A 23,017-nucleotide genomic window follows, 5' to 3' on the forward strand; every position below is an offset into this window, starting at 1 on the left:
AAACATTTAGTAACATTTTTGTGAAATACGGTAAAGACATACATTGAAACATGTCATTATCACGTATAAAACATTGCGTGTTAACGGACTGAAACTTATGTTTTTCTTTTATCAGAATATAATCATATGTTATCTTGTTGTAAAGATTTTATTGCAACGAATATAATGGTGTGATCGGATCACGTATTAGATAAATAGTTTTGGTGAAAAAACGTTTTGAAGGTCATTAAATGTATGCATGCATGCATGAATAAAGGTGGAGACAGAGTAGTGGCAGGTAGTTTGTAATTTTATGAAATACACTCAAGACATGCATTGAAACATATTACTATCACATATGAAACATTGAGTTTTAACAACTTGAAACACATGTTTTTCTCTTGACATAATATAATCATATGATATCTTGTCGTAAAGATTTAATTACAATGGATATAATGGTTTGGTCAGATAAGTAGTTTAGTAGAAAAAATATTTAAGGAGAAGAAACAATATTTTCGGAGAGGGTTCGTCTGAAACGTCGGCATCCCGATTCGTAGCATTCCCAACAAAATTCAAAAGAATATTTCCAAAATAAATTTTGTTTGTTTTTTCTTTACTATTTACTGAGATGAATGTGCTTATTGTCGGAGAGTGGCAACCTCTTGTTCTGGTAAAATAAATCTTTGGGTTGGGTAGGTGGTCGGTTGCCTGCCTCACGAGTGGATGCAGTGAGTTCGGGCCTCCTGGCTATTCGGTTTGAGAGCTAGTGGAGGGAGGGAGTGCAAGTTGCTGTCCAAACAAAACTTCAAAAAGGGAAGCGCACGAATGAACTCTTTTTGAAGAGCCAAAAGAGGGTGAAGAGGGTGCAAGTAGAGTGTGGAGTAGCTAGGACCTAGGAGAGCTGCTACTAGGCTGGGGATCTTAACCTATGGGCTATTGGGTGAGTGTTATGCCACTCGCGTATGGCATGTACCTTTGTTTATCTCCTGTTGCTATCGTTTTATGCACCATAACAGTGTCGTGGATAATCATCGAAGTTATTCTAATTATCATGAGAATTGAACTTTCCTACATTTGAAACATCACTGGTCCAGTTCTAAAGTGCTCACTGATGATGGATGAAATTGAGGGTATAATAATTTTCTGAGGGCACAAACAAATAACTTAGATATTAGAAAGCCAAAAAAATGATGAAAAAATTCTAAAAAAATGTTGATTATTTTTTTTAGAAAAAACATTGGGTTTGTTCGGCAATCGTGGTTGCGGTTGCGGCGCAACCAACATCAATAGTGCCACAAGTAGTAGAGGAACTATGGTTATTGCCACCGCAGCCACAAACTCGTCTTTCTGAACACACCCATTGTTTAGGAGCTTGAGCAAGCCACGATAATCCATCATATTTAGCATGAGTCTTAATATACTATATCTCTTAATATACTATATCTATACCATCGAGGAGATACCACGGTTAAACTATTTTTAAATATAAATTTGGTATCTCCTAATACCTCTATAGGGTTAAGATCTAAAATTACAATATATCAAATTATGACACCTTACCAATGATACTCTATTTTTAAGTGTGAATTTGAGAACTAACACCTCTCTAATGTTAATTAATATCCCCTAAAGCTATCATATCCCAGCATCTTCTCACAAGGACATAGAATCTCTCTCCAAGTATACATCATGATACATATTCATGCCACCACACGTGATGCATTTTATAGTACACGATACACACATCTCTCCTCCTTCTACACCACAAGATCTAGCATTGAACATGTGCTGCCGATCCTTGCCGGTCTCCGAATTCGTAACACATCTTTGCAACACACAGCCGTACCAAAGTACCGCTGCTATACCTCTCCGTACCTATTGATTTTTACCTCTTTTTTTTTTTCTTCCCCTCTCCCTGTGGGGTATGCAGCGTGAGAGTGTGAGGGGACACCTTTTGTTGGGTGATTGGCTGCAGGCGCTCTGATGGGTTCTTGTTTGTGTTAAAAGGCGGTAGTGATAGGTCTACATCTCTGGCCAGGTTTTAGTTTTTTTTTTCTCTTGTGGGTGCTCCCTTTCTGGGATCTTTCCTTTTTCCAAACCATTGTCCCCCCTCAGGTTGCTTAAGGGCAAAGCTAATTGTTTAACTTGAGGTTAGTCTTATCTACTGGAATACTCCATCCATTCCAAAATATATAGCACAACTACTTTTTAAAGGTGTTTCATAATATAAGTCATGCATGCATGCATGGCAATTAATTAGCATCTCTTCTCTTCTAAATTATTATTTTTTAAATCATACACTCACTAGATGTTTAATTCTATTGGTGCATGTATTGTATTAATTGGATTGATTCAAATAAAGAGATGATAATAATTCTTTATTGATCTTTGGGTTAAAGGTGGTTATGCCTTATATTTTGGAATGGAGGGAGTATAGTCTTATGTGTGTGTTTTTTTTCCTTATAATACGCTTTATATTAGATGATGATATGGTTTGAGGAAAAGCAGCGCAGACAAAATAGTTGTAAAAGAAAGAGCAGCTATCTATTCTAGGTACCAAATTATACAATACTTCCTCTGTCAAAAAAACTCATACAATGAATCTGGACAAAGGATAGTCCAGATTTGTCGAGGAAGGACCCTCTCTAGCAGGAGATCGTGAGATCCCCTTTTGTGAGTTCGGCCGGGGGAAAAGGCTCGCGTGTCGAGATCGTGTATCTGCCCTGAGTGCTTCTAGATCGCACGTGGAAGCTGGGATTATACAAGTTTGGGCCGCTATCGAGCGTAATACCCTACTCCTGTGTGTGGGATTTAAGATTGAGGGTTACAAAGGTTCCTAAGCTCTAGGAGGAATTCCCTCTTCTTCCCCTAGGGCTTAGGCTAACTGAGAGTCGTCCCTTTTCTCGGTGGGCAAGGTCTTCCTTTTATAGTTCAAGGGGATACCACATGCACCGCTTCTACCTACTCTTTCACGGGAGGGGGACCCACTTTACCTTGATCGGACCACGATCCTTGCCTTCGCCCGGAAGCCAAGCAGCAGTCCGTCCTTGAGTGGGACCCAGCGCCGCCCCCCACTCGACATGGGGGACAGCCCTGTCATTCCCTCTTAAATGAGTAGAGGCTTTCGGCGGTTCATCTCGCGTGGAGGGAGCTGCAGATGACGGTTTGATGGGACGGGGCATACCTGCCTCCACTCCGCCGGGTACAGGGGTGAACGTGGGAGCACGGTCGCCCGTCCGATCATACATGACCGGTAACAGGCCGGTCACAGTCTGGTTACGCCCGATTGACGTGGGTCAATCGGACCGCACCACACGTCCGCCCCTACCGCATTAAAATGCGGTGAGGGACGGCTGGGGCGTCGTGCATTGATGGCGGCTCAGCCTGGGCCTCCTCCCCGCTCGCTCCCCTCGCCACATGGTGGCTGCCCGAGGGCCTCGGGGCAAGGCAGCGCGAGGGCCCGAGGGGTGTGACGTGGCACCCCGAGGCCTCCTAGCTGCTTCCGCGACTTCCGAGGTGTGGGGGGAGGACCAGGTTGTAGGGCCACGTGGCTGGATGGGAAGGTAACTCCCCGCGCTTCGTATACCTCGGGCCCATATCACCGACAAGATTCATTGTACTAGGAACTAGGTTAAGTTTTTTTTTGGACGAATGGAGTACTTATATAACACCCATACCTCCTTAAGGATCAAGGCAGTAAAATCACTCTTTAAGAGTGTGTGTGTGTTTATGTACTAAAAATGTTGTTTATTGTGCGTGGTACAACATGACACATTCCCTTCAGATAAGGATTGATTGTTTGATCTATAGCTCGTTAAAATAAATTAAGCAACCAAAAATATATTCGTAGATATAATTTATTTCATGTTTAAAAACTAATGCTGGAAAGTAAATTTTGATGAACGAAACCCTCTAAACTAACTCCAAAACTAAATATTAAAATTCGAACTTTTTTGACTGTGGGTGATAGGACAACAAATAGATAAAATGAGAGGCATCAAGAAAAAAACAAAACAAATTTACAGCATATTGGACCAGAACAAGTTGCCTTACATTTGAGGGAGATAATAGTATTTTAAACCTGCCTTGAAAATATGTTCATGGAAAAAAATTAAGTGGAGAACGAAAGATTGAGCAAGCAACACACTTTTTGGTTTACATAAAAAGTTCAACAAGCAACATTAGTGGGCACAACTATTCTAGGGGCTGCTGGACAGTGATACTCTGTTGTCTGTTCCAAGTTTTGAGTTGAATGGCTTAAGATTCATTTCATTATTACCAGTTAGATTCCTCGCGACAAGATGGTCCTAGTAAACAGCTGAACTGAACAGACATTCATGTTGATTAACTAGTCAAGCTCGTTGTTGCTAGACACCTTAGCTTGTTCAAGCACGGTATCTGAATGCGTCAAAACTCAAAACCAATTGGTAGACCAAGCAATATAAATAGTACAGTATACAGTTCAACCGAACAGTAATGACATTGAACCAGTACTTTACTTTATCATCATAATCATTATATCATTATAAAACAAACAGTACAATACTAGTAAAGGCCTAAAGGGAATCTCTGAAGGGAATTTGTCATGCTGTACCACACACAATAAACAACATCTGTGCTAAAGGCAGAGAGAGATCAAAAGATTGGATCTTTTTGTCAACTCTTTATCCTAACCAATCTAATCAACTACCCCAATGAACCAGAGGCTTTGTGCTATCACAATATTAAAGATTTTAATAGGATGTCGCATTGGCATTAGGCAATTGCAGGAGAGATCTGTGTTGGCGACGACGCAAGGCAACAGGCACTAGCTAGGTGCCGTGTAGGCAGCAAAGCTGGATTAGCTGATTGCTTGACCTACTTATCTGGCCAATCTTCTGATGAGGTTGTTGTTCTTTGCTCCGATTAGTAAGGCACATGACACAAGAAATGTGAACCTTGGGGGGAGTCATTTGGCATCTTTTGATAAGGGAATTCTTGACATTGATACCACCATTATCTGCTTGTTTTTTGCTAATCACATGTGGCCGTGCCAGAAAGCAGACAGACAGGCTTCTCCAAAAGTAGTACTCGTATTTTGGATGCATTGAATTATGCTCCCAAGAAAATTCCTGTTGAATTTCATAAATACACTATGAAAATCATTGCATTTGTGCTACCAAGGACAGTGACGCCAAATACCTCACGCAAAACTGAACTTAAGCAAAAAAAAAAAAGTTTACAACTATAGAGAAACCAGTGATATATGAAACGCCAAATCTATGTACCTGAGCCAGGACTGGGCCACATAATTAATTTCCCTTTATTCATATCAAAATCAATGGCGTACCTACACATTTGGTGCAGGAAATATTTTTGGACAAGATCATACCAATGCGCGTGCAATATCAAGGATGACACTGACACTCCCTTTGCAAAGCACCAATTACATCAGTAGCATGGGAAAAGCATTTTCCCAAATTTATTCAGCCTGAACCACTTGATCATCCAGCAAGGGGGAGTAGCTTCCCAACAAAGGCATGCCACCTAACTGGATGAAGATTTCTACCTGCCCCATCAATGGAGAAGGAAAAGATGCCCTTGATCGAGTCATTGTTCAGACATGAAGGTTTTCTTTCTGATATGTTATGATCATTGGGTAGGAACATTCGTAGCTCAGGGGAGAAGTTTCTCTCCCACTCACTCATGCACGTTTTTCTATTATTGCTGCTGTATAATTCCTGCTGATGAGCACACGTTGAAAGATTCAGAAATTGTTTTCAAGATATGGCTTGTCAAACGGTCTAGAGAAAATGATTGGTCCCATCCAGATTGTTAGGTAGGAGTACTCTACATTACATTAGAGGTTGCATACTTGCAACTGGAGTATAATTTAGTGAGATGCAGGGCATATACTGTACCCATGAAGCTTACTGTAGTTGTTAGGTACAGTATAGATAGATTAGCATGTTCAGAATTCACAAAATGAATGTCCCATGTCAGGTGGCAGTGCTCTACTGTTTTCTGATGTTCTTCTTACTGTGATTGTCCACGATAGAGGCCGAGTTTAGGGTGTGTTTATTTCACACTAAAATTGAAAGTTTGGTTGAAATTGAAACAATATGATGGAAAAGTTGGAAGTTTACGTGTGTAGAAAAATTTTTATGTGATGAAAAAGTTGGAAGTTTGAAGAAAAAGTTTGGAACTAAACAAAGCCTTAGGTTGTGTTTAGTTCCTGAAATTGGGGGGAAGTTTGGGGAAAGTTGGTAGTTTGGAAAAAAAGTTGGGAGTTTATGTGTGTAGGAAAGTTTTGGATGTGATGTGATGTGATGGAAAGTTGAAAGTTTGGGGGAAGTTTGGTGTGAACTAAACAGGGCCTTAGTTCTAAACTTTTTTTTTCAAACTTCCAACTTTTCCATCACATCAAAACTTTCTTACACACACAAACTTCAAACTTTTCCGTGACATCGTTCCAATTTAACCAAATTTTCAATTTTAGCGTGAACTAAATACACCCATTAAATTACATCAAATTCGGCTGCGTAAATCCGCTTTGGATGCATAGAATGGGTTTTACTCCATTTTCTAAGAAAAAAGAAATTATTATCAAAATATTGCATTTATAGAAGTCCATTGTTGATTTCTTTCTTTCTAGATCGTTGTTGAAACTTGCCAAATTGCAAGCCGTGTTACTAACCCTGGGGGGGGGGGGGGGGGGGTGAGCAGAGCATGTACCATTTGGAGGCAATGGCAGATTTGGCTGCTAGTATTTGAACGCCAATTTAGCTGCTACTATTGGACGCAGGAGAAATGCTAAATGCAAAGATGCAAGAGAATACTTTTATAAACTAGGTGGAGTATCTAGTAATCTTATTCCCCTCTTTGGCTCTTTCCCCAAATGCAATTTTTGCACAATTGTACTAATGAAAAGCATCATTAGACTAGCAGTGGGACCCATAGTATGTGCAACAAGAATTTTCTTAGATATCTCAATATATCATCATCCATCATATCCAATCAAGAAAATGGAACACACAAGGAAGAACAAAAGAGCTCTCACTACTGACATCATCATCAAATTAGGGGACAATTGGAATTCTATTTTTCTTTTGCCATGGTTTATGCAGGAGTTGAACTTATTTCCCCAAAATTCATGTGGAATTTGGCATGGCAGCCTCTGTTTGAATAAACTAAGCCAAACCAAACCCATCACTTTGGGTCAAAGGCAGCAAAGAAGCAAAGGAAAACCAAGAAAGGAAAACCCCAAGAGGAGGAGAGAAAAGGAGGAAAAAATGCTGGACACGCTATAAAGCGGCGGAGCAGAAGAGTGGCAACCGCAGAGCCCACACGTAATCCTTTGCCCGTCCCCCCGCGTTTTCACCTCTCACCCCTGAAACTTTCTTTATTTACAATCCAGGACAAGTTGGAGGGGGGTATATATGCTGGCAAGCTAAATCCTGGTTATTTCGAGTCCCTAAACGCAAAAAAAAAAAAAGTTGCTGCTACGCGCACACGCGCAGCGGCGCAGCCTCCGCGCCACCCCTCCGCCTCGCCGCGTCGGCGACTGCGAGGCGGCGTGCCGGATGAGGAGGCCGCCGGAGTTCGCGGCGGTGGCGGCGGTGGCGGTCGTCTCCGCGCTGGTGCTGGCGGCTGGGGCGGGCGCGGCGCCGTTGCCGGCGGCGCTGAGGCTGGAGCGCGCGCTGCCGCACAAGGGGGTGGCGGTGGAGCACCTGAGGGAGCGGGACAGGGCGCGGCACGGGAGGAGGGGGCTGCTCGGGGGAGGAGGAGGAGGGGTCGCCGGCGTGGTGGACTTCCCCGTGGAGGGCTCCGCCAACCCGTTCATGGTCGGGTGGGTGAGCTGCCTCTCGCTTTCTTTTCCCTGTGTTTTGTATGGGTGTGGTTGTGTGTGATCGAGAAATTTGGGAGTTCTTTTCTTCTTCTGGGTTTGTTCGTCTCGGCGTTGATCTGAGGTTGTTGCTTCTGCTAAGGTAGATTGGTCTCACGTATCGGCAATGGTAGTTCGTTTTCAGGGTGGTGGATGGCTGGGTTGTTCGTGGGCTTTTGTTGCTTCAGTTCTTTCTGTTTCTCGGATGAAGGTTCAACCCTGATGAAGTGTTTATGCCCTTACTCGACGGTTTCTTGCTGATGTTTTTTTGTGTGCATTCTGAAAAGTATCTTCTCGTTCTGTTTTGTTCGAAGTTTTGGCTTTCTTTTTTTTTTTGGCCGAATTGTTCGTCGTAGATGGCGGCGGCTTGTTTTCTTTCGGATTCTTAGATTCGTTTTTGTCCCTTTTTCGATGCGACGATTCTGACTTCGCTCTTTCTTTATGTGCATTCAATTGCTTCTCTTGTTTCAATGTCGATGCTCAATTGCTTGTTCATTCGGGAGCCCAATTCTGATGCAGTGATGCGTTTGCTTGCTCCAATTAAAATAAAATAAATGCATTCATATGTAAAGAAAGAGTTCATTTTTCCTTTCTGAAAGAAGAAATAATTCATTTATTAGCCCGTACTTTGCTTCTACTGGATCGAGTGTTTACAGAGATTTGGTTGCCCGTCACAGTTTCACTTGGCCGCAATACCTGCTTTCTTTCATTTTCCTCGATTGCTTTTACTTAAGGTCAATTCCTCTTAGGAAAAAAAAGATATTTATTTGTCTTAGCTGCGGTTAGGAATTTGTCACCCTCAGCTATGATTTAACTTTTGTTTGTGTAATCAATTCAAATTTGTGCAACACCAGTTGTAAGCTTAGTGACAGGGTTATTTAGAGATATCTTAGCAATAGGGAGCGATATATCATGGACTGCTAGACGGAACTTTTTAATTGCCCCTTGTGAGCCTTAAAAGGGGAGCAATTATGTTTCAGCAATACCTGTAGGCTTTATATGCTATCACACCTTCCATCATGCTGAATTCCACTTCATGGTTTTGTGCCATAGGCTATAGTTAGTTAGTTACCATCTGCAATCTGTGGTGTTGATGAACTCCCTTGAAGTATTGGAGTATCATGTGTTTAAACCTTTACTGATGGGCGGCAATTTGTAAACATGCTCATCTTTAAGTGAATCCTTGAATTTGTTAGGATGAACGTTTCAGTCTGTTTCCAAATTTAGAAATGTTATGTGATTGCCCAACCTCCGTTTTGGAACTATCCTTCAACTAGTAGTGGATACTACTTTGTAGAGGGAATTTGAGGGATGCAATTTTTCCATAATTATGGATATAATATAACATCTATACATGTATTAACAATGGTTTTGTTAAAAATGACAAACATGACTATAACTAGTTACTACTGATGGGCAGGGTGGATTAGTGTCATGCTAATGTAAAGATGATATCATATCATGATTAGGGAAGCATGCTCGCCAATGCAGATAGCAAAAAGGGGACGTTCAGCAGGGATGGAAGGACTGAAAGGATACATGTCCTTTTGTTGGGTTGGGGGATTGTCAGCTGATGGATATAATTTTGAAGATGACGTGACTCAACCTTGGATAATACATAGAGTTATCAATTGCAGTTAGTGGGTTCCAATCAGAAGAATTGTAGGACTGATGCCATTTTTCATTTTGCAATTTGGCTTGTTATTTGAAATTAGGAGACCTTTTTGCAACTACTTTATCCTAATTCCTAGTGTTTGAATTTGCAGGCTTTATTTTACGCGTGTGAAATTGGGAAGCCCACCAAAAGAATATTTTGTCCAGATTGACACTGGCAGTGACATCTTATGGGTAGCGTGCAGCCCTTGCACCGGTTGCCCATCTTCAAGTGGGCTCAATGTGAGACATCTCGTTCTCTGCGCTCTTATCCTTATCTCTATGACATGCATACAACAGCATTGTTATCCCTTGAGATGGACTTACCTATCAGTTGAGATTCATTCTGATTGGATTATTACTTTATATGTTTTTCAGATCCAGTTGGAGTTCTTCAATCCTGACACTTCATCGACATCATCCAAAATACCATGCTCAGATGATAGGTGTACAGCTGCCCTTCAAACAGGCGAAGCAGTCTGCCAGACTTCAGACAACAGCCCATGTGGTTACACTTTCACGTATGGTGATGGAAGTGGCACATCAGGTTATTACGTGTCTGACACAATGTATTTTGACACTGTCATGGGAAATGAGCAAACTGCCAATTCTTCAGCCTCTATTGTTTTTGGGTACAGTTCCCTTGAAGCCCTGTATCTTTCTAAATTTTACATTAGTTAATTTTAAACTGCAATCGACAACTAAACTGTGCTTTAAGGATAGTAAGATACCATTAGAAACCTTGTTAGTGATGTGGTCCATTTACATGTTGACAGTTTGTTGCACATGTGTGACAAAGTTGGCTCTTTTTGCTGATTGAGTTGGTACAAATGATGGACCTAATGGCAACAAACTCCCAATGTCCTTAAACCAACAGTCTTCTTGTTACTTTTGCAAGCAAACTTCCTTTCAATATCCTTAATAGTCAATCTGAATAAAGTTCTTGTCATCCCTGAAAACAGTTGCCACCAGAAAAAGTTGTCAATATCCTTAATGGTCAACCTGAATAAAATTATATTTATATTTTGCTTTCCATGCCATTCTGGAGCAAAAGAAATGCAGCATGCTTCTAGACTACTATCCTCTGGCATGCATGCTTCATCCTGTTAATGGCCTTGTTGTTATGTTAACAAAAGCTTAGCCTTATGTGGATCTTTTAGCAGTAGAAGCCTGGTGACACTTTTCTGTAAAGTTTAACTGTGCATTTTTTTATTTTCATTACCCTAACAGTGAACTTTGTTGCTTCGCATGATCAGTATTATTCATTGTCTGATGAATATGTTAATTCTTTTGAAACAGATGTAGCAACTCACAGTCAGGAGACTTGACAAAGACAGACAGGGCAGTTGATGGGATTTTTGGGTTTGGACAGCATCAGCTGTCTGTTGTCTCACAACTGAATTCTCTTGGGGTATCCCCAAAGGTGTTCTCTCATTGCCTGAAAGGTTCAGATAATGGTGGTGGTATTCTCGTTCTTGGTGAAATTGTCGAGCCAGGATTAGTCTATACTCCACTCGTCCCATCACAGTGAGTCTCTTACTAGAATTACTTATTGTATAACTTCAGAATTCTGCTGATTTTTTGTTTGTAGAAAAGTTTTCAACCAATAAGTGTATGCACATTCATTAACCTTGCGTGAGAGGCTAACAATATTGCTGCATGAGTAACTTGATATTCTTCCTCCTAATTTCTTTCTATGGACGTCAGTTTATGATTTATTTTTCAATGAAATATAGGCCTCATTACAATTTGAATCTGGAAAGTATCGTTGTCAATGGCCAGAAGCTGCCAATTGATTCCTCCTTGTTTACGACATCAAATACACAAGGAACAATTGTGGACTCAGGAACAACTTTAGCATATCTTGCAGATGGGGCATATGATCCATTTGTTAATGCGGTGAGCTTCATAGGGCCCACTTATAGTTCTATTTTCTGGAATTCCCCATATATGATAAGCCTACGATAGTAATTAATCTTGTTACATGATTGTTAGTCCTCATATTTTGTTTTTGCAGATAACTGCTGCAGTCTCTCCATCTGTGCGCTCTCTTGTCAGCAAGGGGAACCAATGCTTTGTAACTTCCAGCAGGTTAGCTTCTTGTTTCAGTGAAGGAAATTAGCAGCTCATGTTCTTCAGTATGTCAAATTACTTACAGATATTTTCGCTTTTCAACCAGCGTTGACTCGTCGTTTCCTACCGTGTCACTATATTTTATGGGTGGTGTTGCAATGACGGTGAAGCCAGAGAACTATCTTTTGCAGCAGGCTTCTATTGTAAGCCTGCATTTTTTTTAATATATTTGGTTTCTGGCCTTGGTAACAGTTGTATATCTGGCTAACCGTTTCTGAAAAGACTTGTTCCTGCCCATATTAATACCATATCATGCTTTTCAGGACAACAATGTATTGTGGTGTATTGGTTGGCAAAGGAACCAGGGTCAACAAATAACCATACTCGGAGGTTAGTTAACTAGCTCTGATTGAATTAGCTAATTATGGTTGCACGCCTAAGTCTAACCCGCAACTACTATTAAGACTTGAGACAACCATCACATCACACCACTGATGTCTGAAAAATTTCAATGATTAACAACATTCTCAATAATCACATCGATGCACATAAATCTGCAAGTTCTTTCAAGGGTATTGAGGCCTTGACAGATTAATCCTACGTTTTGACCCCATATGTTTTTCCTTGACCCTGAACACTTCAATTTCCATAAAAAAAACAGTCAATCTATTAGTCCTATGCTGATGATTGAAGCACACATTTCTCCATGTTGATGCTTTGTTGCTAACTATTTGGTCCCACTTTGACGCAGATCTAGTTTTGAAGGACAAGATTTTTGTGTATGACTTGGCGAACATGCGCATGGGCTGGACTGACTACGACTGTAAGCTCACCCGAATTTTCAGATTTTGTCCATGGATTCATCACGTTTTCCGACTCTTCTTCTTCGTCGTCGTTGTGACAAACAAGTGAACAACTAACGAATGCCTGTTTTTCTTTCTTTTGGTAGGTTCGACTTCGGTGAACGTGACGACGTCGTCGGGGAAGAACCAGTACGTGAACACGGGCCAGTTCGACGTGAACGGAGCGTCGCCGCGGCCGCCGTACAGCGGCCTGGTACCTGCCGTAGCGGTCGCCGTCGCGCTCATTTTTGGCGGCTTCTTACGTAGATAGCAGACGGGCTAACCGATATCGATCTCCCGACATGTGACATTGTGATTCCATTCTTTGTTGGTGCATTCAGGCGTCCGGTTCCCCCCCACGAGCGAATGAGCATGACCCATTCTTACTGTACATACAGATAGGGAAAAGGAGAAAAAAAAATGAAATGTCAAGAGTTCATTGCTCATGGAGCAGAGCACGGCCCCTCCTCTTTTTTGTCGCTCTCACTGTCTCACACCTACACGTTGGAAGGGAAAAATGTCGTGCAATCTCCATATATCGTAGCATATACAAATTGATTTTTGAGATTTGTTCACGTTAGCATTAGTAAAAAGTTAGAAATCTTATATGTCCATTCTTTTGTACTACCGGTAGTTTCTGGATTTACACCACACGTGGAATTTTCACGGTATATTTTTCCGTATTGGGATGACGATGTAACTGTCTGGTTTTGGTGGGCGCCGTCTCTGGCGGTCAGAGTGGCGGGGCAGGCGGCTGTCAGGATCTTTGCAGTCGACTGCACCGCACCTTTATCACTTATAGGTGGGACTGAAAATTATCGCTAAAATTTATGTCGGGAAGTTTTTGAAATTTGATTTGAAAATTTGAACTTTGATATGAAAGTTTTCAATTTTTAGATGAAAAGTTTGAAATTTGAGTTAAAGGTATTAAAATTCAAATGAAAAATTAATTTTCTCGAATTAGTCCGCCCCCACCCCCCCTCCCCCACACGTTGGCGGAAATCCCGTTACGGCCCAAAACCAACGGCCCGCACGTTGGCGGAAATCCTGTTACGGCCCAACTTAAATGGGCCGCAAGCCCATGGGAATTCCGTTCCGGCCTAACACGGACAGGCCGCACGTAGCTGTAAGGAACCCCGTTAGGGCCCAACTAATGTTGGACACTCACAATCGCGGATCTGGAACCCACTCAGGCTGTGGCCTACTCGCACGGAGCAAAACACTGTAGCACAGCCGTTGGATGGCGAGACCGACGGTTCGGATAGATTTATGGTGGGGACCGCCGGAAGAGAAAAAACGAGAGGCCGTCCGCCAATTTCACTCGGCTCCCTCCCTCCAACCCCTCGCTTCCCGCCCTTCACTTCTCCCCTTCCAAGAAAAAACCTACAAGTAGAGAGAGAGAGCGAGAGAGAGAGAAGAGAGAGAGAGAGAGGAGAGAGAGAGAGAGAGAGAGAGAGAGGCGGCAATGGGGATCCAGGGATTGCTGCCGCAGCTGAAGTCGATCATGGCGCCCATCGGGGTGGAGGCGCTCAAGGGCCAGACGGTGGCCGTCGACACCTACTCCTGGCTCCACAAGGGCGCCCTCTCCTGCGGCGACCGCCTCTGCAAGGGCCTACCCACCACCAGGTTCGGCTCCGGTGACCTCCCCCCTTTTCTTGGAACCCAGGGTTTCTTAATCCATATCGCCGATTGGTGAGACCTAAATCGACGGATCCGGGAAATCTACTTCCCCACGAGCGTATTGACAGCTGCTGGTCCGACCAGGGGTTTCTTCCGATTTTGTTTTCTTGGTCCCGACTGGTGAAATCCATTTCGGAGGAGGGGTAAAAGGCACGTCTTGCTTCGGATGAGAGATTTCCGCATTTTTTAGGTGGGTGTAGGAAGGGGGGGGGGATTTCTTGTTTGTTCAGTTTCTCTCAGGATTAAGGTAATAAATGTGCGGCATTTGTTTTCGCCCCCTTCCAGGGGCAGTACATTTACTGAAATTTGTTATCCGCCTCAGTGCCCAGATTCTTGTATGTCTAGGTTGCATTGAATAAAGTACACACTTGGGAGAGATCCGCTGCTTGGCATCTGGTGCCGCTTTAGTTCAGAGAATTCACCATTTTAGTTTGTGGAATTTTTATTGGAAATAGCTTAGACATGAATAGTTCAATAAACGTTAACAATAGCTTAGCATTGTTAGTAGTATCTTTTTACTGTATGGGATATCTTCTAACATTGCTGCATTTTTGATGTCGTGAACTCATAATGCGGAGGGCCATAGATTTGCAACTCCAGTTTTTATCATCATTTATCACCGTTGTAGTTGAGCACCATAACTTACACCTTGTGTTTCCCCTCCTGAATCTGAACCAGGCATATCGAGTATTGCATGCATAGGGTTAACATGTTGCGGCACCATGGCGTGAAACCAATCCTTGTATTTGACGGAGGTCATCTGCCGATGAAGGGTGATCAAGAGACGAAACGTGAAAGGTATGTTCTTTCTTAGGGCTCCAGAAAGAGCCTAACATGTTTCAGTTGCCAAGGAACATCTACATTACCCTTACAGAACATTAAAAAAAATTGTGATTTGACATTTTACATACGGCTATAGTTATGGACAACTGTGGCTTTAGGCTGATATAGAGCAGTCGTATTATTAGTACAGACTAGTGGATAAGCTAAAGGCCTCCAGCCATTCTTTGCTATGTGATGTTTCTTGAGTCATTGGATGCTAAGCAAGTAAGCATGACATCCTGTAGGTCACGAAAGGAAAATCTTGAGCGTGCCAAGGAGCATGAATCTGCTGGGAATTCACGTGCTGCTTTTGAGTGTTATCAGAAAGCTGTTGACATTACACCTAGGATTGCTTTTGAACTGATCCAGGTAAAGGAGCAAATTCCATGTATTTTTACCAAATATTTACCACCTATTTGAAGCAGTTCTAGTCAGGAGTAGGAACATTTGGCTTGTCTTAACTGATTATTGTTCCAAAACTTGCAATGCAGGTATTGAAGCAAGAAAAGGTTGATTATATTGTTGCGCCTTATGAAGCAGATGCACAAATGACATTCTTGTCTGTGAACAAACTTGTTGATGCCGTTATCACAGAGGATTCTGATCTGATACCATTTGGCTGTTCTAGAGTAAGCACAGTGTTAAAACGCTTTATCTTTGTCCTCCACGTACCCCATAGTATTTTGCTGCTCAGCTAGATTAGTGTTCATAGTTTGTTGTAACTTCTCTAATTAAAATGCATCTTATTCCATTGTGCAGATTATTTTCAAGATGGACAAGTTTGGACAAGGTGTTGAATTTCATATTACACGATTGCAGCGATGCAGGGAGCTTGATCTTAATGGATTCACTATGCAAATGCTACTAGAGATGTGTATTTTAAGTGGCTGTGATTATCTTCCATCATTGCCTGGAATGGGTGTGAAACGAGCTCATGCACTTATCCAAAAGCTCAAGGGTCATGAAAAGGTAAACCCTGTATCTGTTGTATCAAATACTAACTTTAGGCCTAGTTGGAATTGGAAAGAACTGATTCATGAACTAACATGAACGATGCCTGAGATAGTGTTCAAGACCTACAAAGCATGGTAAGAAAAGGCTGAATAGTAGAACCAGAATGCAGTTCTACTTAGACATACTACAGAAGGCAAGGCCTCAACACAAAATTGATTGCTTCAACTTTTATGAGGCCACCGTCTTGTACTTAGGTCATTAGCCAATCCATAGCCTGTCATACATGCAGGACATGATTTGAGTTACTACTGAGCTTGTAGGGCAACGATGTGCAATCACTTTCTTGCTTAGCAAATTAGAAAAAAAAATAATGAGCAAATGATGCGTATAATTTCAGGTAATCAAGCACCTGAGGTACAGTGCTGTTTCTGTTCCACCTCAATATGAAGAAAACTTCAGAAAGGCGATCTGGGCATTTCAGTTCCAAAGAGTTTATGACCCTGTGACGGAAGATATTGTTCATTTGTCAGGCATTCCCCATGGCAGTAGTGAAGACTTGGACTTTTTGGGCCCATATCCTTGCCAAACTTATATTTGTACAATAGATGCTAAAGCTCATTCATATGATAACCTGTTGTTTTATCCACCATAAGTCCATAAGGATGAATTTCCACTTTTGTTTGGTCATGTCTAATGGCCATTATACAAGTTGCGTTAGAAAGTAAGCTAACGGCCTTTCAATGCCACCATTTCTCAGTAATACCGAATTGTGTTACTTGAAGAAAACCTCAACTTGCATGCATTGGATCTTTTCCTTAATTGGTTTATACATGGCTACCACAGACTGTTGCTAAAGGCATTGCCCAAGGGAATATCGATCCGATTACCAAGGAACCATTTGAGGTACTACCGATCTTCCCTCGGTTGTTTTGGTTTCTTGGTGCTTTGTTTCCTCGAATGTAATTTCATCCTACTCTGATTCTGTGCACTGCATATGTATAAACATACCCAAGCATCAATATGCAAATACAAACGAGGGGCTCTTGAAAATGGTTGTAAGCTCACTGAAATATCCAATCAGAGGCTACAGAGCATTACAGAAGCTCATTAGAGAAAAACAGATAAAAATCCATAAAATATTTTGTAAGAAAAAAATGTAGGGTCCTCACTGAAATAAGAAAGTACATTGTAAGTGATCATGGTTTTACTGATGTACTCTGTTTTATTAAAGATCACCAGTATGCAAGCATTTGCTTTGCTGACATGCGAATACCAACATTCAATTTTATCTTTTGTGGATTGTCTTACTGAGAAGTTATATATGTTTTATTTGTATATGTGACTTGCAGGGCAAAACAGAGAGTAGCGCACTCGCTTTTGATAAAGTGCATCTGAACAGAGAGTCCAGTGCTCCTTCAAATGGAAAGAAAAAGCTTGATCTACCTGTCCAAAGAAACGTATTGACAAATTACTTCTGTATCCTCTCAACACATTTTAATTTAATTGAGAGAACAATATATATACCAATCAACTTTATTATATGAACTACTTGTTGCAGCTTATATTATGGGAATGCCTTGGATAAGATAGTTCAGTTATTGTGCTTTCTCGTTCCCAAACATGTTTAGGATCAAATGAAGAACTAATAATTTCCCCATAAACTTATTTACGAAGTCTAAGGTGATGTGCGATTCTTAGCATGGTATTTTGCTTGTTTTGTAAACAATACTTCAACTGTCCATTGGATGAATCCTTGACTTTTAGAAGGCTTAGCATCGCTTGAGGCAAAACGGAAGTTCAGAGCACCTAAGGTTACACCTAAGCAACAAGTACTTAATGGGTCTTTGCCCAGTCCCAGAATTGAAGACTCTGGTACCCCTGATTCAATTGAAGATACTAGCTTGCCATCAAATAACATTCAAGTTTATCAGTGTAGTTCTGAGCATTTTAGCTCAGGAACCCCTCTAGATGATTCAATCAATACCGCCTCTCAATGTAGTTCTGAGCGTGTCCGCTGTGACATCCCTCGGGATGATTCAGCCAGTGTTTCACCCCAGTGTTCTCATGATATTGGTAGTGATCCTGCTGAGGACCCAGACATTGAAGGCAACAAGGTATTTCATGTTTCTTTATTGCCTTATTTTCAGTGTTCTCGTAGTCCTACCTTTCTACAACAATATCGTATTTCCGTCATTCTTATAGTTTTACTTCTGCTATACAGGTGAAAGTCAACTTCTGCAACAGAAGTACAATACCGACAGGCTCTTTCTTAGAGGGTAAGAGCTCTACCTTTTTGTAGTTGATGCATGACTTGATCTGCAAATCATGTACTGGTATATCTAATTAAAATGAAAATAATCTTGGTTTCTGTTTTGTATGCATTTATTTTCGTTTTCTAGGGACTTTGCCTGGGATATCAGATCCATTTTTAGATTCACACAACACAGAGCCATCCAGAGCTGCACCACGTTATGCTGTAAAAAGCAATGTGGTCTCTGCCAATAGAAATATTACTGTGAGGAGTTCATATTTCAAAACAGTAAATAAAAGAGTTTGCACAAATCAAGGAGAAGATGAGTGCCATGATGAAGATAACTGCGAGACTGGTAATTACACTCTTCCTGGAGATCAACAAAGAAGCTCTGGAGGTATATTGAAGAGAAGAAAATTTAGTGATCCCCAAAATTTTGAAGATGTAAGCAATTTTTTGAGTTATTATTCTATCATCATATCGCAGTGAACTGTCTGTATCATTCTACTATCTGGTCTTGAATGTACTATTTGTGCAGGGAATGTTTCAACCCACTAGTCCTCATGAAAGTCCACCGGTTGCTGATAAAGGTAATAGTTCCACCTAGTTGTCTGTTCTTATTCTCTGTGAGAATGTGCACCTTTCCTTGTTCCATTTCTCTATAGATAAACTTGTGACGATTACAAGAAATTCAGTTTTTCCAAAAACAACAGAAGGTTCTGCCAATGTTTGAGTGTGCGTAGTTCCCTTTTTTTTTGTTGCTGAGGGAAATCTTCTGAATGTCTGATACTAATGCAGGCTGTGACTCTGATTCCCACGACGGTATCAACACAAATTCTGAAGGAAAATTTGGATGCAATGTCGCCCATGTAAATAAATACAGTGGCATTGCAGAGAAATCAATGGATAAGTTTGCTGCGCTGATATCATCTTTCAGATACGCAGGCTCTCGTGCCAGTGGTCTTCGCGCTCCTTTAAAGGATGTGAAGAACACTCTTCCTGTCAGGTCTGCAGCTTCAGAAAATTTCAATTGCACCAAGTTCACACAATTTACTTATCAGAACTTAAGAGGGGGACACAGTTGTCCCAATGAGTTGATATATTTTATAACATTAATTGCATATCTGTTCTCAGACCTCCAGAACAGAGATTCGGTTGTACGGCTAAGAAGACTACTAGAGTGCCTCTACAAAGCAGATTCTCAAGTGATGCGACAAACAGCACTGACGTTCCTGATCTGAGCACATTTGCATACAGGCCTACAACTGCTTCTGCTCATTCTGATCAGGGGAAGATCACAAGCAAAGCTACAGATGCTGCTGCTGGACCTCCTGACCTGAGAACATTTGCTTATGCACCAACAAGATCTACCACCAGCCGTTTTGATCAGAGTGAAAACACGCGCAAAGCTATGTGCACTGCGGACAGCCCTCCTGATATTAGCACATTCGAATATAAACCCATGAAAAGCGCCGTCAGACGTTCAGATGGGAGCAAGTTTTCAGGTGCAGCACTAAAAGCAGCTAGACGAACCTCTCGGAGCTGATTCTCACAAAATTGTGGATGCACCTGCCAGCTTCCTTATCTGAGCATGTTTGGATTTGCGTATGCCTTCTGTCTGCGTTCATGATCTGAGTTCAACAGAATCATCCAGCAACAAATGCTCTCAATAAAAGTGCATTCCATTTTGCCCAAAGTGCAAGCACGGCTGAGGTAGCTGCCATTCACTACTACTAGCTGCAGGGCTTATCAGTTCAGACTTCAGAGCTCATCCGTATCTGCGCAATCAGAAGCACACATGTTCTGAAGGGAAGTGCTTTATCTTCTCGGTTTCCAGAGCCAATTATGTGTGGCATTTGCGAGCCAAATGTATGTGCTCGTTTTTGCCTTGTCCAATGAGGTTCATGTATGAACAGCAGTCGAATTTGCGATGCTATTTAAGCCGCAAATGAGGATACTGTTGTATTGTTCCTTTTTGAGAAGATACTGTTGTATGTTCATCCTTATACAAGTGTGAGCATTCCTTCAGAATTCAGATAGCATTACTCTTGTCAACTATTGATCAAGATGTTGGAAAGACTTTGAAACCGGCTGTTTAAGCACTTGCCAGCATTCTACCAGTCTTTCTGAAAGATTATAATAAGAGTAAATTGCATATTGGGAACAAATTTTTATCTAGTTTGCAGATTTTCACTTTAAACCGGCAAACTTCACAATAGTTGCAAAATGGACCGGTGTTCTTTTCCAATCTAAAATTCCAGTGGCTAGTCTTAAAATAACGGTGGCCAAACTCTGGGATTACAACCGAAATGAAGCTAATGCAAACATGGAATGAAAAAAAAACGATACTATATAGTTTTCAAAGTATTCCCTCCGTCCCATAATATAAGAGATTTTGAGTTTTTGTTTGCTTTGATGACTCGTCTTATTTAAAAATTTTTGGAATTATTATTTATTTTTTTTGACTTACTTTATTATTCAAAGTATTTTAAACACGAATTTTTTTGGAAATAATACGATTTTAATGAAAAATTGTAAAAATATAGGTCGATTAGGCGAAATCGCATGTTTAGCACCCTGTCGAACAACCGTGGTTCGACAGCCACCTGTCGAACTGGGTAGTTGGTCTAAAAAAATATAAAAAAGTACGGCTACAGGAATCAGCAGGAACATATCGAACTGACAAAGTTAGATAGGGTCACGTGAACAGTGCCGCTGTAGGACATATCGAACTTTCAAAGTTCGACAGGTTGCGGCTACAGGTGGCTGTCGAACTACGGTTGTTCGACAGATACCTCTGTCGAACCATGGTTGTTCGACAGGGTGTTAAACATGCGATTTCGCCTAACCGATCTATATTTTTGCGATTTTTCATTAAAATCGTATTATTTTCAAAAAAAAAATTCCTTTAAGCACAACTTTTCATTTTTTTATATTTGCATAAATTTTTTTGAATAAGACAGGTGGTCGTAAGCAAAAACTCAAAATCCCTTATATTATGGGACAAAGGAAGTAATTAATATTCAATTTCTTACTTATCCATTGAAATATACTCCATATAACAATTGAAGATACTGCACGAATCTCCGCGCAATCAGCCGTGCAGATTCCCCTACTATCCCGGCCAGGGAGTACACTTCGGTGGACATCATCATGACCCGTCACCGCAGAGGCAAGCGCGGGCGCGCGAGCCCCGACCCTCCGGCGAAGCGCCGCCGCCGCGGCCGCGGCCACGGCCACGGCCCTGGCCCGCCGGAGTTAGAGGCCGACGAGCTGGAGGCTCCTCCGGCGCCGGTACAGGCTCCATCGGCGGCGGCGGCGGCGGCTTCGGAGCCGTTGCTAGTGATGGTCGCGGGGCTGCCGCCCGGGTGCGGCGTGATGGAGCTCAAGTCGCGGCTCGGGGCGTACGGCCCCATCGCGCGCACCCGCATAGACGCCGCCTCGGCCACCGGGTACGTCACCTTCCGCTCCGCCGCGGCCGCCATGGCCGCCATTGCTGCCTCCCTCGACCCCGACGGTGGCGTCACCGTCGGATCCAAGAAGGTAAGGAGATCTGCGTGCTGCAGTTGGATGAGCTCGATTTCAACTTGCTGTGCGTGTAGAGGAATGCAGTACAGCCTGTACAGGGTCAAGCTTTGCTGAGAATTGTTTGAAGGCGCTGCTAGATTTGAGAATTTTATAGATTGGCATCACATCCGGCCTTTTATCTCGACTTTAAAGTTCTGATGGATGATGGATTATGGATCAAACAGAGTTTATGAAAATTATTTGAGCGCACAGACGAGAGAATTTAGTATTAGAAAGTTGAAAGGTTGACTTTAAAAAGTTCTCTAAGAAATGCCAATGAAGAAAGTTTATGCAAAACTCATACCGTTTGGGAGTTTGGGAAGTGCGCCCGCAATAATCAAAAATCCGTGAGAGGAAAAGAATGCTTTTTTTTATTATTTTTCATCTCATTTTATACTCTGCATTTGCTGTTTCATTCTAGCATTTTGGATTTAATTAATGTGCTAGTTATTCAATTAACTTACACACTTGCTGGGCTCTACAAAACCTACTCAATTCCGTGATGAACTGGCTACCTTAAATTCAGTCCAAGGTTACAGTCAACCATTTTATCTGGTACAAGTCTATAAGATAGTAAATTATATTCAATATTGATCTTGTTTACATCCAGACTGTGCTGGTATCTTCGCTGTCACAATTTGTTCATGTTAACGGTCGTTTAAAACCAAGTAGAATACAGATTTAGTTTAGAAAAAATAAACAATAAACTTATTTTGCACTTTATTTTAGTCGAAATGCATCTGCACTTTGGTTGTGCAGCAGGCACAAAATAAACAGAACAAAATTTCTAACAGATTCAGGGGAAGCTATAGCATGCTACACATGTTTTGAGCCATTTGGTACTCTTGCTCTTCGATACTCAGATTGCTGGTTCTTTCATGGGTTGCAGGTTTTAGTTGTACAGGCAAGCGAGGCGCCGAATGACTTGAGAAGTACAGCTCAAGCCAACCCAGTGGGGGAGAATACGCATGATGCGACGAAGAGGAATGCAAGCGAATCTTCAGCGTTCTCGAGCACGAAAGCGGCTCCAGAAGGAACCTACAAAGCTAGAGAAATAGTCGCCTACGATGATCTGTTCTGAACTTCTAATAACCAGCCTTCTTTAGGGAGGAGGTGAGACAACCATTCAGGTTTGTTCTTGTACACTGCTAGGGTCTTTAGGTGAGTAAGCTATGGGTATTTTTTAGTGTGTGAAGGTACCTTCAGATGGGTAGGTGTTTCTTGTATTCAGCATGTATTGTGGAAGTTATCATCAAAACATGAGAATTTATGTATGTTAGATTGTTAATATTGACAGTGCCTTACCATCTTCTCAAAATTTCTATTCAA

General features: G+C 41.7%; 3 protein-coding genes across 3 annotated transcripts; all 3 read left to right on the forward strand.

The window, feature by feature from the left end:
• The first annotated feature begins 7,300 nt into the window (after positions 1-7,300).
• LOC127759826 (aspartic proteinase 36) lies at positions 7,301-13,085 on the forward strand. The gene is made up of 10 exons (XM_052284047.1): positions 7,301-7,810; positions 9,613-9,742; positions 9,878-10,131; positions 10,799-11,026; positions 11,236-11,398; positions 11,517-11,590; positions 11,679-11,775; positions 11,896-11,962; positions 12,324-12,395; positions 12,522-13,085. Exons 1-10 carry the CDS (start codon positions 7,545-7,547, stop codon positions 12,683-12,685), a joined length of 1,515 nt encoding a protein of 504 aa, XP_052140007.1. The 5' UTR covers positions 7,301-7,544; the 3' UTR covers positions 12,686-13,085.
• Positions 13,086-13,753: 668 nt separating this feature from the next.
• On the forward strand, positions 13,754-20,477 carry LOC127760560 (exonuclease 1). Its single transcript, XM_052284839.1, has 14 exons — positions 13,754-14,040; positions 14,773-14,892; positions 15,162-15,285; positions 15,408-15,545; positions 15,676-15,885; positions 16,268-16,443; positions 16,701-16,773; positions 17,220-17,346; positions 17,638-17,984; positions 18,092-18,146; positions 18,270-18,565; positions 18,660-18,711; positions 18,920-19,127; positions 19,256-20,477. The coding sequence occupies exons 1-14, from the start codon at positions 13,880-13,882 to the stop codon at positions 19,665-19,667; spliced, it is 2,499 nt and encodes an 832-aa protein (XP_052140799.1). The 5' UTR covers positions 13,754-13,879; the 3' UTR covers positions 19,668-20,477.
• Positions 20,478-21,259: 782 nt separating this feature from the next.
• Positions 21,260-23,017, forward strand: LOC127765258 (uncharacterized protein At1g27050). The gene is made up of 2 exons (XM_052290127.1): positions 21,260-21,664; positions 22,578-23,017. Exons 1-2 carry the CDS (start codon positions 21,275-21,277, stop codon positions 22,767-22,769), a joined length of 582 nt encoding a protein of 193 aa, XP_052146087.1. The 5' UTR covers positions 21,260-21,274; the 3' UTR covers positions 22,770-23,017.

This window comes from Oryza glaberrima, chromosome 1 (genome assembly GCF_000147395.1).
Source record: "Oryza glaberrima chromosome 1, OglaRS2, whole genome shotgun sequence".
Lineage (NCBI taxonomy): Eukaryota > Viridiplantae > Streptophyta > Magnoliopsida > Poales > Poaceae > Oryza > Oryza glaberrima.